The sequence below is a fragment of the Nanorana parkeri genome, unplaced genomic scaffold, assembly GCF_000935625.1.
Source record: "Nanorana parkeri isolate BGI_ZX_2015 unplaced genomic scaffold, ASM93562v1 scaffold2147, whole genome shotgun sequence".
NCBI classification, from domain to species: domain Eukaryota; kingdom Metazoa; phylum Chordata; class Amphibia; order Anura; family Dicroglossidae; genus Nanorana; species Nanorana parkeri.
The window spans coordinates 183,265-197,423 of NW_017308415.1; the positions used below are offsets into that span (position 1 = coordinate 183,265).

The 14,159-nt window shown below is 47.9% G+C and overlaps 1 protein-coding gene across 1 annotated transcript in view; it reads left to right on the plus strand.

Moving 5' to 3' along the window:
• GRAMD1C (GRAM domain containing 1C) overlaps window positions 1–14,159 on the plus strand; it is a 92,803-nt gene that overhangs the window by 75,213 nt on the left and 3,431 nt on the right. The window contains exons 7-15 of the mRNA XM_018572853.1: window positions 39–157; window positions 1,748–1,871; window positions 3,040–3,220; window positions 4,959–5,099; window positions 6,516–6,634; window positions 7,641–7,783; window positions 7,941–8,044; window positions 10,128–10,304; window positions 12,249–12,306. Of these exons, the coding sequence (XP_018428355.1) occupies window positions 39–157; window positions 1,748–1,871; window positions 3,040–3,220; window positions 4,959–5,099; window positions 6,516–6,634; window positions 7,641–7,783; window positions 7,941–8,044; window positions 10,128–10,304; window positions 12,249–12,306 (1,166 nt within the window). The remainder of the gene's footprint in view (window positions 1–38; window positions 158–1,747; window positions 1,872–3,039; window positions 3,221–4,958; window positions 5,100–6,515; window positions 6,635–7,640; window positions 7,784–7,940; window positions 8,045–10,127; window positions 10,305–12,248; window positions 12,307–14,159) is intronic.

Below are 14,159 nucleotides of genomic sequence, written 5' to 3' on the forward strand. Positions count from 1 at the left end.
CCCCCCCCTCCCCTCCCCTTCCATTCATCTCTCCACAGAGCCTGACCAAGAAGGAATTCTGGCAGCTGGTACAGCAAAGCTATGGCACCGAGCTGGGCCTGAATAATGAGGAGATGGACAGTCTAGCCGTGTCAGCTGAGGACATTACGGTGGCAAGGTAAGAAGGACACCTATGGGCCTGATTTCCTGTTCTATGGCTATATCCCACTTCCTCATTCCTTCACCCCAGCCATGACTCCTTAAAAAATTTAAATTTCTAAGTTAAAGTCCTTATTCAGGAAAAAACCTTCTAAAGTTTTTGGAAAAGCAGGGAGGGGATAGAACCAAGAAGAGGCTTTTTTATTGCCTGTCGTTGGAAAAAATGTCCCTTCACTTCCTGTGTAGTCGCCAAGGCAGGAAGTGAGGTGAAATTAATTGTTTAGAAGAGGGGAGATGTTTTTTTCTTTTTTTAGACTTCTGTGTGGTCACCAAGACTGAAAGTAAGGGAAGATGGGGACACAGATTGTGATTAAAAATCTCACAGGGGTTTTAAGTTTTTTTTTTTTCCTAGTTCTATCCAGAACTGAAATTTAAAAAAAAATGGCTGGACTTGGACTTACACAGGTCATACATGGGCAAGGTGACGGTGTCTCTCAAAAGACCCCCATTCTCCAGCTCCTTTATACTCCCCTTACCTGCACTCCACGTCAGGTCCTTGCTCCTCTGCAGTTGTCGCTGAGATCGGCTGTGTTGGTGACCCTATAGATTGCAATTCCAGAGGCAGATGCATTATGGGATTTGCAGTTTCATCACAGCTGGAGGGCCAAAGTTTGGCTACCCCTGCTGTAGATAAATGTCTTCATTCCCCTGGTCATGTGACAAGGATTGGGTCTAGCATTTAGATGCTTGGCCCAGGCACTATTACAGGGAAGCAGGACACATGCTCCCCCATACCCAAAAATACAGAGTATTTTTGCTGCCTGTGGAGTAGACAAGGGAGCTAAGAGAGGTCTGGTAAAGTGACTATATGTGGGTTGGAAGGGGCCCTGTCCAGAGATTCTGTCACTTTGCACTGCATGGGCACGCTCGCAGGTTCTCTTTTAAATGTACAATGGAACAGGCACCCAAATCGGTGATTCCGGGCAGATTATTGGCCAAACCACAGAACAAAACCCACCAAGGCTGTGATGGGAATAGAGTGTAGGAACCTAACAATGGCCATATCTGCATTTATATTATATTATATTATATTTAAGCCCGCCGAGACCATTATTAATGAGGTGAGTGACCTGAAGAAGGGAGTTCTAAACTCAATTATTTAAATGCCTAAACCTGTGACTGGTTCTCTTTTAATTATTACTGAGTGACCCACCCCCTTCCCTCCCAGGATTTACCATTTGTTTATATTATTGTACAACACAAGTTTTCCAGCTCTGTGACCACATTTGTGCCAGACAACCAAGACTGGATGTGAGTTGTCACCTAGTTCTTCTCTTCTGATCTGAAGAGTTGCAGTTGTTTGCTGCTGTTGTAGGCCCCAGAGACAGGTGTAGGTGGTCGGATTGACTGCAGTGCGTTCTAAAGATTGGGGACAATTCTTGGTCACACAGGTCATCAGAATGACAGTCTTTGCTTGACCTCCTTATCTGAATAAGACAATCATATGAGACGGTTATGGCCATCTGTGACTGATGACGGTTGTATGGGATTTGGTAAATCATTTGTTCTTGATTCCGGTCACATTATTCATAGTCTGTTCTGTCTGCAGGATTCCAGGAAAGGCGGCGAGTGAGGATCTGGGAGAGAAAGGTGAGAAGACATCTCGGGGATCTTCCCAGATGAGGGATGGCGTCTCCCAGACAGAGACGGATTCACTGAACATCCTACAAATGGTGAGAATAATACAATGCTGCCATGGGGCTGCATCTATCCTGGGTATGTGTTGGGAAGAGGGGGTGGTGGGACAGGGAAGTGCTCTTCTCCTGCTGGGTGGTGGGACAGGGAAGTGCTCTTCTCCTGCTGGGTGGTGGGACAGGGGAGTGCTCTTCTAGTGACTGGGTTTTCCCTTGGTGAGGGGCAGGGTGGTGCTATGATTCCGCTGGGAGGAGGTGGTACATATCTTCTTGAAAGGGGACTAGATTGGCTGTGTTTTCTTTTGGGTATGGGTAGTGGAGTGATGGCCATGTAAGGGGGGAGCTCCCATGTGCTTGTTGGTAGAGGCATAGGTGTACTTGTATATTATTTGATTCTGCCAGCCTGCTGTATACTTATTTTTACCATCAAGCAAAAAAAAACAAAAATCCTGTTCCGCTAAATGCAGGAAAGCGTCATGTAAACAAGGCTCTGTGCAGTAATATATACTCATTGCTATGAGTAGTTGTTCTGTTTCAAGAACTGCTTTGTGCTTTGACATACCACCTTTGGAGCTCAATCCTTCTGGGCAGTATGTCCACAAGCTAATTCAGATCCATCTAAAGACAGCCTGACTCTCCAATAAGACCCAGAAGGCTAAAATCAACTTAGTGTTACTTCTCATAGTATATTACGGAGGATGTTTGCTGGGTACATGAAGTGTAAAAAGACAATAGATCTTCCAAGCCTAGAGTCTGCAATGAGGGCTAGACCATACAATGAGGGGACACGAAAGAAGCAGGGACTGAAGCAGTCCCTGCTTCTTTCGTGTCCCCTCATTGTATGGTCTAGCCCTCATTGGGTCTATCTAAGACTATCCAAAGTGATGCTAAACAGGAGAGGAGAACAGTGGAAGATACCAATGTATACAGAGAAACAAGTTGTAGTAACTTTAATCTACCACTAGATGTCAGGAATATACCATAACATAAAACCATGCAATGAATACATGGCATCGTTTTATGGAAATAATTCAAAATAACAGAAAATAACAATGGCTGTGGCAGCACACTAGTTTGATAAAAAAAAATTATATTTTCTATCTTTTTGTGACTGATCTGTAATGAATTGGCTACAAGGTATTCTAAAATTTCCAGGCAGGAGAAATGTATGTCCTCTAACTCCCGCCATGACCCGATCCCTCCCCAGATATCCACACAGTTCCTCCCAGAAGAGGGGGAGAAGGCGGCAAAGAAGAGCCCACTCCTGAGCTCCAGCAGGCAGAGTAGCCTCCGCTCACACATCGGGACTCCGGCCCTGGCGTTGGACCTGAATGGCAATGAGAACCAGCATGCTGACAGGAGCAGCTACTCCGACTCCGCTGAGGAACGTAAGACGAATAAGGCTGGAATAGAAACGTCTCTGGTCGTGAAACTGTCAAAGTGTTTTAATTTTTTGGATAAAGCATTACTTTTTTTTTTTTTTTACCTTTACTGCTGTCTCAGGGGGGCTAACAAGCTTTGGCCAGGTGACGGGCACTTTTTATGGAGTCATCAGGAGTCTGTTAGACCCGTAATGCCTCCCCTGCCCTCTGCTGCACCCAGTCAAGTTTACTGGACATTTCAGATGGGATTTTGACAACCCTGAACCCAGAAATGCTTAAAAAAAGTTTTGGCTAGCGATAGCAGTCCACTTCGGTCTCGGGCGCACCCCCAGGCTGAAGACTGAATGAGCAGCATGTTCCCAGTGGAAGTGAAAATGTCTGGGGCTCTAGGGATGCACCGATACCAAGTATACTCGTACTCGCCCAAAAGCTCCGATGCCTAGCCCCGATACTTGAGCTTCCAGTATCATGAAGCCGAGCAGCGAGTCATTACAGCTGGCCAGCGAGTCATTACACGCTGCCTGGGTTCCTAATTGGCCAGGAAGCCGGCTCCATGCTTTCTCGTTACCTCGTGACGAGAAGCATGGAGACGGCTTCCCTGCTAATCAGAAAGCCAAGTGGCGAGTCATTACTCGCCGCCTGGCTTCCTTAACGGGGCTTCCGGTATCTGTATTTGGTATCGGCGAGTGGCGGAAAAAATATCGGTACTTGATACCGAAAAAACGGGTATCGGTGCATCCCCATAGGGCTCTGTTAGAGAGATTTTCACTTCCTCTCCTAACGATGTTTATCAGACAGGAAGTGATGGAAATTCTCCAACAGCAACACTATCCAACTCTCTTATTAATAGAGTAACGGAAGACTAGAACCCCTGTCAGATTTGTATTTTATTGTTGTAGATTTTCCCTCACTTCCTGTCTGGAGAAACATTGTCAGCAGGACAGGGAGTAAGGGAAAATCTCTCTAATGGAGTCCTGTATGGCAGTAAAAACCCAGCAAGGGGTATAACCCTTCCTCACTACCTCCAATACTTAGAAAAACATGTGTCTGGCCTAACATCCAATTAGATTCATGTTTTTATTAATATCTGCCTGGGGTTCTGGTACAGTGCAATGCAGGCAGATCACGGCAGGTGGGAGGGGCCGTCTGGGTGCTTTTCATAGCTTCCTGAGAACATCACAGCACCCTGCTGTACTCCTATCACGAGTCTTCAGTCCTGATGCAAACAGTGGGCTTGCTCTTGAGAGGAGTTATCCAAATATCAAAATTTGGTGGGTGTCAGTCTCTAGGAGTGACCATACCCAGGCAGACCATATTTGCATGCAGACCACTCACATGTGATGCTGAGCCTCCATTATTGAAAGGAGGGAAATCCAATGAATGAAAGGGGTGGACCAGAGACAGTCAGGCTGTGGAGGAGAAATCTAGATGAAGCTGGATGTCCTCCAGCTAGTTAATGAGGCGGGCTCTATCTGACCTGCTGCAGCTTCTAATGCGCATTGCGAGAAGCTCACAGTGTGTAGTGAAATCAGAGAAATATAAGTTCAGGAGAGGAGCCGGTACAACTATGCAAGACTGAAGGGGAGGTCAGATTAAAATACTCGGTATGCGTAGGACTGTAATCCTGTAGCAGGTATTGGTGAAAAACGAGAAGTACCAGCATGCCCAACCATACCTCAGGGCTATACTATCTAGAGAGACCTGTCTTGCTGCAGTCATTAATGATGATCATGTTTTCCTCCAGGTGACAGAGTTCATGATGAACAGGTGGAAGGGAGATTATACATTAACCGGGTGTTCAACATTAGGGCCCAGAGGATGTTTGAGCTGCTCTTCACCCCCTCTCGTTTCATGCAGAAGTTCTACTCCTCCAGGAAAGTCTTTGGTAAGTTCCGCTTATGTTCACAGATGTGCACGATGAAGGTAAATCTGCCCATAGACCTTCAGATGGAAGGTCCAAGTCCAAGACCTTCCAAGTATTGTCATTCCAGGCCAAGGACCTCCCAAGAATTGCCATTCCAAGTCTACAACAGGTTTTTCTACCTACAGTGGACACTGTGTGGGGGAGTAGAAAGCCTTATGGCGCTCACAAGTATCAGTCTGATGACTTCAATGTTCAGTTGTTCGGATCTACGGAACCAATGCCAATCCAGATATATATATATATATATTTTTTTTTTAAGAGCTTGAAAAAGGAAGTGGACGGGTTGGACAATGTTAATATTTTTCAAAAGGTTCTATCTTTTGTGGTATACGTGAACAGTTTTCATTTAAAACATGCAGAGAATTTGTAGAATGGACTGGTGGCGAGACATCTCTCTGTGGGTGCAGAGGAGGATCTACATAAAATAGCACCTATGGCAAGCACAGAAATTGTATCCAAAATTTGGCACCCATATTTTAGATAACATAACCAGAATATCAACTCTTATCTTTAATGAAAAAGTTCCCAGAGCACCCCCTTACGTCGAGGTCCCCAGGGTGCTTCCTTATGTCGGGGGTCCTCCCATACGTCGGGGTCCCCAGGGTCTTCCCTTAGGTTCTGGGTCCTCCCATACCTTGGGGTCCCTAGGATTCCTCCCTTACCTCGGTGTCCTTACAGATGAGCACATCTCCATCAAGCCTAAAGTTTCAAGGTTTTCACCACAGCCTGTTCACCGTTCACAAACCCCCAGTGGGCATCTGCCCCATCTTGGATCTCAAATGTCTTAATTTGAGTCCATTAAAAATCCTCCAGGTCCCTCGCCACCAAGACTTTTCTGGCTTCTGTGAACATCAAGGACACATACCTGCATGTCCGCCATCTTTCTAGTGCATCAGTGTTTCCTACACTTTGCTGTGGGGCTCCTACGCTACTGACTGGTGGCCTCTCACCTGCACCTTGGGTGTTCCCTAAGGTGCCTGCCCCTGTATTACCCCTGTTGCGCTCTCGTGCCAGTCCCATTGTGGGACCCAAACATCTTCTCCTTCAGCTCCCAGTGCCTGAAAACATCAGATTGACAGCACCGTGGAATGTGAAGGTACCAGATTGCCTGACAGTATATAACCTCCCCATCTGAAGGCTGGCTATAGATTTCAGAATGTGGTTTAATGTGCAGGCAATAGAGCAGGTCACTTGGGGGCAGTGAAGCAGGGAAAAGAGAGGGGCAGTTTTTACAATACGTTCTGTGATTTTTATTCCCCCCCCCCATCTGCAGCAGGAACTTGGCACACGGTATAGCACGGCACACTGTCATGTAATGACATTACTACAACTTATAATAATCTTAAATATATTCTTTTATTTTTCCCCATTATATAGATCTAGAGTCTTCTCCCTGGCAGCCAGACGATAATGGCAATCAGACCAGGACGCTGACTTATACAATTACCATCAACAACCCGCTGATCGGGAAATTCACTACTGCTACAGACAAACAGGTACGATGCACTTTTGTGCTGTGCCATGGCATGTAATGGTGCTCATAATATGTTGTAACACTGTCTGGGATATAGGAGGCAGAGGGTACAACTGATCCTGGGGCAGTAACTTGCAGGTAGTCTCTGTCCTTTTCAAGTCTAGAAGTGGAGGTGGTGGTATGGAAGACGCCATAAGCTTCTGCTTTATACACCATATAGCCAAAGGCAGAGCCGTCCCTGTAATGAAGCAGCCTGGGTCACGTTTGGGGGGCAGCCACAGCGTCCCAGTAGGTTGCTAAGAGCTCTTAGCAACCTTTGATGCTCTGTCCAGCTTCCTGCCCAGCTCACTGAAGTCACAGGTTGCCAGGAGCTAAGCAGGACGCTCTGGCTGGCATCCCAGCCAACCTGGCAACCAGTGACGTCATTGAGCTGGATGCCTTGACGCTTATAAGAGCTTGTTGGATATTCCATTCTAGAACAATGGGTATGACTATGGAATTTGTTCCCCCCCCCCCCCCTTTCTGGCTACAATAGCCTCCACTCCTCTGGTATGGCTTTTTCCAAGGTATAGGAGTTTGTCTGTGGGAATTGTTTGCCCAGGTAACTCCCAAAAGAGTATTTGTGAGGTTAGGTACTGATGTTGGTCAAGAAGCTCTGGCTCACAATTGGCATTCCAATATTGGAAGACCTGTAAGTGTTACTTGGATGGACAGACTGCCAATCATTTGGCAGGTAAACATCTCCCTTTATATGTATTTTATAGTCCTATTTAGCTGTTTGCCTGGAGTTTAGCATTCTGCGGTTCCCTCTCCTACTCTTGGAATATTTGTGTCCATCCGGAAGTGGATGGGATTATGATGATGGGGAGATGATCATGATGATGGGGAGATCCTATGGCGGGAGTCACCAACACCTGAAAACAGCATTTTTTGTTTCCCTTTTGTGGCCAGAACCGTGTTGTGCCCATTGATACTTCCCATGGTTGCTGTGTCCAATTCTCGATAACGTCTGTCTTGTGTCCCTTCAGACTTTGTACAAGGAAAGTCAGCAAGGGCAGTCCTATAACGTGTACACGGAGGTGATCACGCACGACGTCCCGTACCACGATTATTTCTACACTGTGAACAAGTACTACATAAGCCGCACCTCCAAACACAAGTGCAGATTACGGTAAGGTCTGAGCAGAAGCTGAAAGCCAATGTACTGCTGTCTCATCTATTGCTGTATAGTCTGTGTGTTATGTAGTAGTCTTTTTACATTGCATACGGATGGGGTAGATCTTGGTCCCTGCAGCCTCATATTAATTGCTGTGTGTATTTGTGTCCAGTGTTATCACGGATGTGAAGTACAAGAAGCAGCCTTGGGGTCTCGTCAAGACTTTCATTGAAAGAAATTCCTCGAGTGGCCTAGAGGATTACTTTAAGCAGTTAGGTAAGACGTCTTCCTGAATATTACACCTACTACCTGAACCACAAGGCCTGCGCCAGGGCAGGTCCATCTCGGGGAGGCAAAATACTGCCCAGTTTAGGAGCAATTTCAACAGTTGAGACCAATGGAGATGAGAGAAATTGGGAATTCTTTGCGTTGCCAAAATTTCATTGAGAGAAGAAGAAGAAGAAATGAAGGTGGCATTTGGTACTATTTAAGGGTGTGATGGACTTTAAATGGCTCCTGCAGCCTGGGGGTGCTCGCTTCAACTAAACTGGACTCATTCCACATTGGTCATTGGTTTCTAGGACACAGACGGGGGTTTGGTAGGTGGGTGAACTGGCCAAATTGTTCAGCGATATGCCAATGGCTCGGGTTTGGGTTGACCTCATGGTTGACCCAAACCTGAAGCTCATCTCTATTCAGAGGCGTAACTAGATCCTTCAGGGCCCCGGTGCGTGAAACCATGAAGCCCTCCCCCCACCAACCGCCATGGCACCGCATGATTAACCGGAATGCTGCCGAGGTCCCAAGCAAGCGCGGGACCTCAGGCAGCCGCTTGTTTAAAAATTTTAGTGCCGGTGTTCTGTCGAGAACGCCGACCCAGTATCCCCGCTTACGTACAGACGGGATTACGGAGGAAACCGGCATTTATTTACAAAGTATTTGTTTGTAATTGTTAATTGTGACCGTTAATAATATACCATCTATGGCAGTGAATGATGGGTGGAATAATATGACCGGTCACAATTAACGATTTAAACGAAATAGTTTGTGAATAAATCCCGGTTCCCTCGATAATATTGGTCTGTGCGCAAGCGTAGATGCTGAGGTCGGCAAATTTAACTATGTCGGCGTTCGCCACAGAACACCGGTATCTGCATTTAGTATCGGGGCATTTTTACAAGTATAAGTAATTCACCCCCCTCGCCCCACCAGGCTATTGCCGCTGTCAGAATACCCAAACATTGAATGTAGCGGATTTGCTACCGTCACTGCATGACCGGGAATTTTCCAACCAGCTCCTTTGCCGTCATTGCACAAGCTCGGCAGGGTCCTGTGCCGACATTAAGTAACTCCCGTGTGCATGCGGAGGAGTTGCATAATCGTGACCCAGCCAATGGAGAGGCTGAAGACGCTAAACGCTGAAGAAGAACAGGAGAAGATGGCAGCACCGGGGCAGGAAGAGAACTCCGACATCACAGCGCTGGAGGGGATCAGCCTGTAAGGTAAGTTGCCCATAATGTGTTCATATACCAGCACATTATGGGAAACACCTTGCGGGGGGCCATGTTTTTGTTGGCGGTTTACTACGGCTTTAAGGAGAACTATGGGGTTAAGGCTTTTCCCCATAGTTATCCTTAGGGTAACGAGAGGACACAAACTAGCGTCCTCCCGTCACCCTAGGCTCAGTATACCGCAAACTGTAGCTCGCAGTATACTGAGACGCCGCAGCTGAAGCGGATCCCGACAATTGTGCCGGGATCCGCCCAGCTGCGTGACTGACAGCTGGCTCTGCCTATCTAGAGGCAGAGCCAGCTGTACCCGCCCCCTCCCCCGTCCGTTCCGCCAGTCAGCGCTGGCGGAGCGGGGAGGGGGGAATCCAGCCCCTCCCCTGTCACGGCAGAGAGCCGTGACAGGATCGAGAGGTGAGCGAACGCCGGTATCTGTTCGCTCGCCTCCCGATCTACTGAGCCGACCTGTGACAGTCTCATTGTCACAGGTCGGCTAGAACTATGAGGTGAGTGAAAAGCACTCAGCCTCATAGTTCTCCTTTTTAATGGTGCCACCTAGGACAGGAAGTGAGAGAAAATCTTCCAGTGGTGACACACAGCGATCTATAAACCTGACATAGATTCTAACCCTTCCACACCCAATTCAGACCTGGATAGGCTGATTGAATTCCATCCTTTGAAGATAAACAATACAAATTCTTTTTTTATTGGGTGGAATTAAGGATGAGAGCAACATAAGGACCTGTGAGAAGGAAATATGTGGAAGGCATTGCTGGGGTTGAGGGGATTTTTCTCCATGCTATTCTCTGTCGGTTGTCCTTTAATAATCCTCGTTTCCTGCGGTGTCACAGAAACGGACCTGTTGGTGGAGGAGACCCCAGGAAGCCCATTGCAGGACAGCAGCACAGCCAGCAGCATCAGGCGGAGGAGACGGACACACAGCCGCAGTCACACCGACCACCTAAGCAAACGCGGTTCCCTGCGTGACCCCGGGGAGGCGGGGCTGGACACCCGCCAGGAGATCGCAGGTACACTCGTCAGAGGTTGTATAACCTGAAAATATCTGATGGATATCACACTTCATAAAGCGCAACGGGTGCGGCACATAAAACCGCTTTGGCCTATTCATGACCACAGGTTAATTTTTTTCTTCTTTAATTACTGTGGCAGCTGCAGCCTGGTGGCCCCAGCCGTCACCGTGTTACTCTGCCTGTCATGGGAATCGCATGATTAGGAACCACACCGATTGGCTCTGCATTGAATGTCAATGACGGCACAGTTTTCCAACTGTGCACAGCTGAGCATTGCTAGTTCTAATATACGACCTAGTGTAGTGTTCTTTGGGATGGGGAGTCATGCTTCAAAACAGTCATCTACAGATCGCGGGCGTCTAGGTGTTGGCTCGCTCTTTTGATGACGGCCCTTCCAGCCAGGAGGCATTGAATATTTCTTTTTTGCACGTTATTTGCTTGCCCTCTCCAAAAATACTCTCCACTCTTGTAATCATACACCCCCTCCCCCCCCTAACATGTGCCTTTTATGCCTCACGTATGGGGTAGCTTCCATCTAGTGTAACCAGGCACCATTGTTTTCTCCTTATGGAGGAATGGCCTTCCGGATGCATTTCCCCTTTTTGTATTTTAGAACAGAGCCTTACATCATGCTTCCTTCTGTGGGCGGGTATGATGGACCCAGTCGTGACCCGCCCACAGCCATTGATTGGCAGCTATGCCAAAAGCTGATCACTGCCCACTTACACACCCATGCATACGAATAGCCCTGAGCACCACCCACAACGCCTGGACAGTTGCATTGAATCATGGGAAAACGTAGTTCCTATTCCCCCCTGGTAAACGCTTTGGGTGCACCATATAAATTCTCCCCCTAGGCGCTCGGGTACATTACATTTTTCAGAAGCAGGCGATGACATCACAAGGGAGAATATATTTGATGAAGACGTAAGGCATTCACTGAACATGTTGCGTTGCAAATTCGCATGGAGAAAGGGAGCGAGGAGTCCAAAGTGGGCAGGATCCCAGAGTTCAGCCTTAAGGGCCACATGGAGTCTGACAGGTGCCTTTCTGCCAGCTGGTTGGCCCCAAGCTGATAACACGTGGCGTCTCCAAAGTGTGCATAACAGTATCCCGTACCAGAGCCCTGTAGATAAGAATGTAAACGGTTACAGAGCTCCGTGTCTGATACTCATTTCATGTAATGACCACATTCAGTTATCAGAATGCAACATTTCAGTGTGGCTACTTGAGTATGGCCGGTCATATCCGTGAATATGGGGGGGCATACACTGTGCAGTAGTACTGAAGGAGAAATTCTCATTGCCGGCCATTAATCATCATGCGTCGCCTACAGAACACGCACACTGTAGACATATTCAGCAGGCCTTTAAGTGTGGAATTGCAGCCTCCTGTCCGGGGGCGTAACTTCAGATCACAGAGCCGCATAGCAAAAATATGATTGGGGGGTGCCTGAGCCTGACGACCTCTCTCTGGGCTGTGACTAATGACACCAAGATCCCAAAGAATCCTCTTGTGCATCTGAAGTCTGTTTTCCTACACTGTAGACTTTACAAAGGATAAGGATTGTCGTCAACTGCATCCACTCGAACCCTTATTGATACGGTACTGTGTTATCTTCACATGCTCTGTTTAATTTGCCTCAACAACCTAATGAGGCCCCCTACCAACCCCAGGCCCCATAGCAGCTGCCTGTGCTGCTATGGCTATAGTTACATCACTGCTCCTGTCACATGACCCGTCTACACTATATAAGGTCAGAACCAGGGAACACATGTGACCTTTTTGTTTTCGCAGGGTGCAGCGTATAAGATAAGGATCCTGCTAGCTGTAGGGATTTCTATCCTGGGGCAGGAGGGATGTGACGAGGCGCACAAATGTTTCCATCTGGCCGGAGCGTACCTGTCAATCTAAATAAAGTTATTAATTTCTTTATTGTAGGCAAAAGAAGAGACGGTACCCGGAGACATACCGTGATCATCGCTGTCATGAGTGTTTTGTGAGTATTGAAGGGAGCCATTTGATAGTCCAGATAAGTCTTTATTCGTGAATGGTGAGGGTGTTGGAAATTAGGGATACGCCGACACCAGTATCAGTGCCGATGCCGAGTATTTAGGCAAGTACACGTTCTTGCCCATATGCTCCAATACCTTTCCCGATACCGGAACTTCCCTCTGACCGCAAGTGCCGAGGGAGCATGGAGCCGGCTTCCTTTTGCAATCCGGAAGCTGGGCGGTGGGCTTTGAACCGCCGCCCGGCTTCCTCATTGACTAGGAAGTCGGCTTCACTTGTTGCTAGGCAGCTTGGCTTCCTAACCAATCAGGAAGCCGGGCTGCACATAATGACCCGCCTCCTCAGCTTCCTGATTGGTCAGGAAGCCAGGCTGCCTAGGAACAAGAGAAGCCAGGAGGCAGATCATAATGTGACACCCGGCTTCCTGATTGGCTAGGTAGCCAGCTTTGTTGGTTAGGAAGCCAGGCTGTTTACCTACAAATCAGGAAGCCGGGCGGCACATTATGACTCCTGTCCCAGCTTCCTGATTGGTCAGGAAGCCACGCTACAGGGTAACAAGTGATGCCGGCATCCTAGCCAATCGGGAAGCCAGGAAGGCAATTCATGCCATCCCGCCCGTTTTCCTGATTTGGCTAGGAAGCCGGCTTCATTTGTTGCTACGCAGCCTGGCTTCCTTAGCAATCAGGAAGCCGGGCGGCACATAATTACCCAGCTTCCTGATTGGTGAGGAAGCCAGGCAGCCTCGGCAAGTGAAGCCGGTGTTCTGTCACTAGAAATGCAATCAGAAAGCCGGCTGATGGGTCATGATCCACCGCCTGACTCCCTGATAATCCGGGCACACGGCACCAGTACTCTTTACTTGGTATTGGTGAGTAGCGGGAAAAAAAATATTGGTACTCGTATCCCTATTGGAAATACAACAGCATATATACTGATATGTCTGAACTGTAGATGGCGCTGTAGTGCAGTGTTCTGTATACGCATACTTCTCTATGATACACAGGAAGTTCTATATATATCTTTGTTGCGCAATGCTGTATTCTGATGTAATGTTCTCCTAAGGAAGTAAAACCTAATTCAGCATTCCTCAAGATGTCAGACCTCCATCCAAACACATAACCAACAGAGTGGACTGAATAAAAATATCCAAAGTGTTTCGGGGGGGGGGGGGGGGGGGTCATGCACACACACCCTTCATCAGGGAGGCAAAAGCTCCCTTGAGTTGTAGCGCACCACAATGCACAAATGTGAATACTGTTGAGCTGCATTGCCAAAAATAACGCCCGCGTGTTGCCGGGCCCCAATGCATGAAAAAAACATGTTAACGCACCAAAATAGTCCGAATAGCTCCTAAATGTATGTTTTTGGGAATGAAGATCCATGAGTAAAAAGTGAACAATTGAATAGGTGTGAACAGGGGCGTCCCGTGGCCGGGTGTCACCCCGCTGGATGACGTCATAGCCCATGCGCGGCCATCTGCTTGACACCTGCCGGCGGCCATCATGGTGATGGACGCCGTCAGAGAGGAGGGGACGGTCACCTGGCAGGATGAGGTAGGCTGCCGGGTCCCCTCCTCTCTCCTGACACTGTTGGGCTCTCTGTCCATGACTGAGTGTCTGACTTTTTAGAGAGGGTGACACCAAAATGACTGTCAGTCATTTTGGTGTCACCCCTGCAATGGTGTCACCCGGGTGCAGGCCACACTCCCTTGTGACACCACTAGGTGTGAATGAAGCTGAACACCGCTTTTCCGGAAAGCTAAAACCAACTTTATTGTCCCGGCACATTGGAGAACACTCCACACCAGCACCTCTTTCTGACCACTTTCATCACTGACTG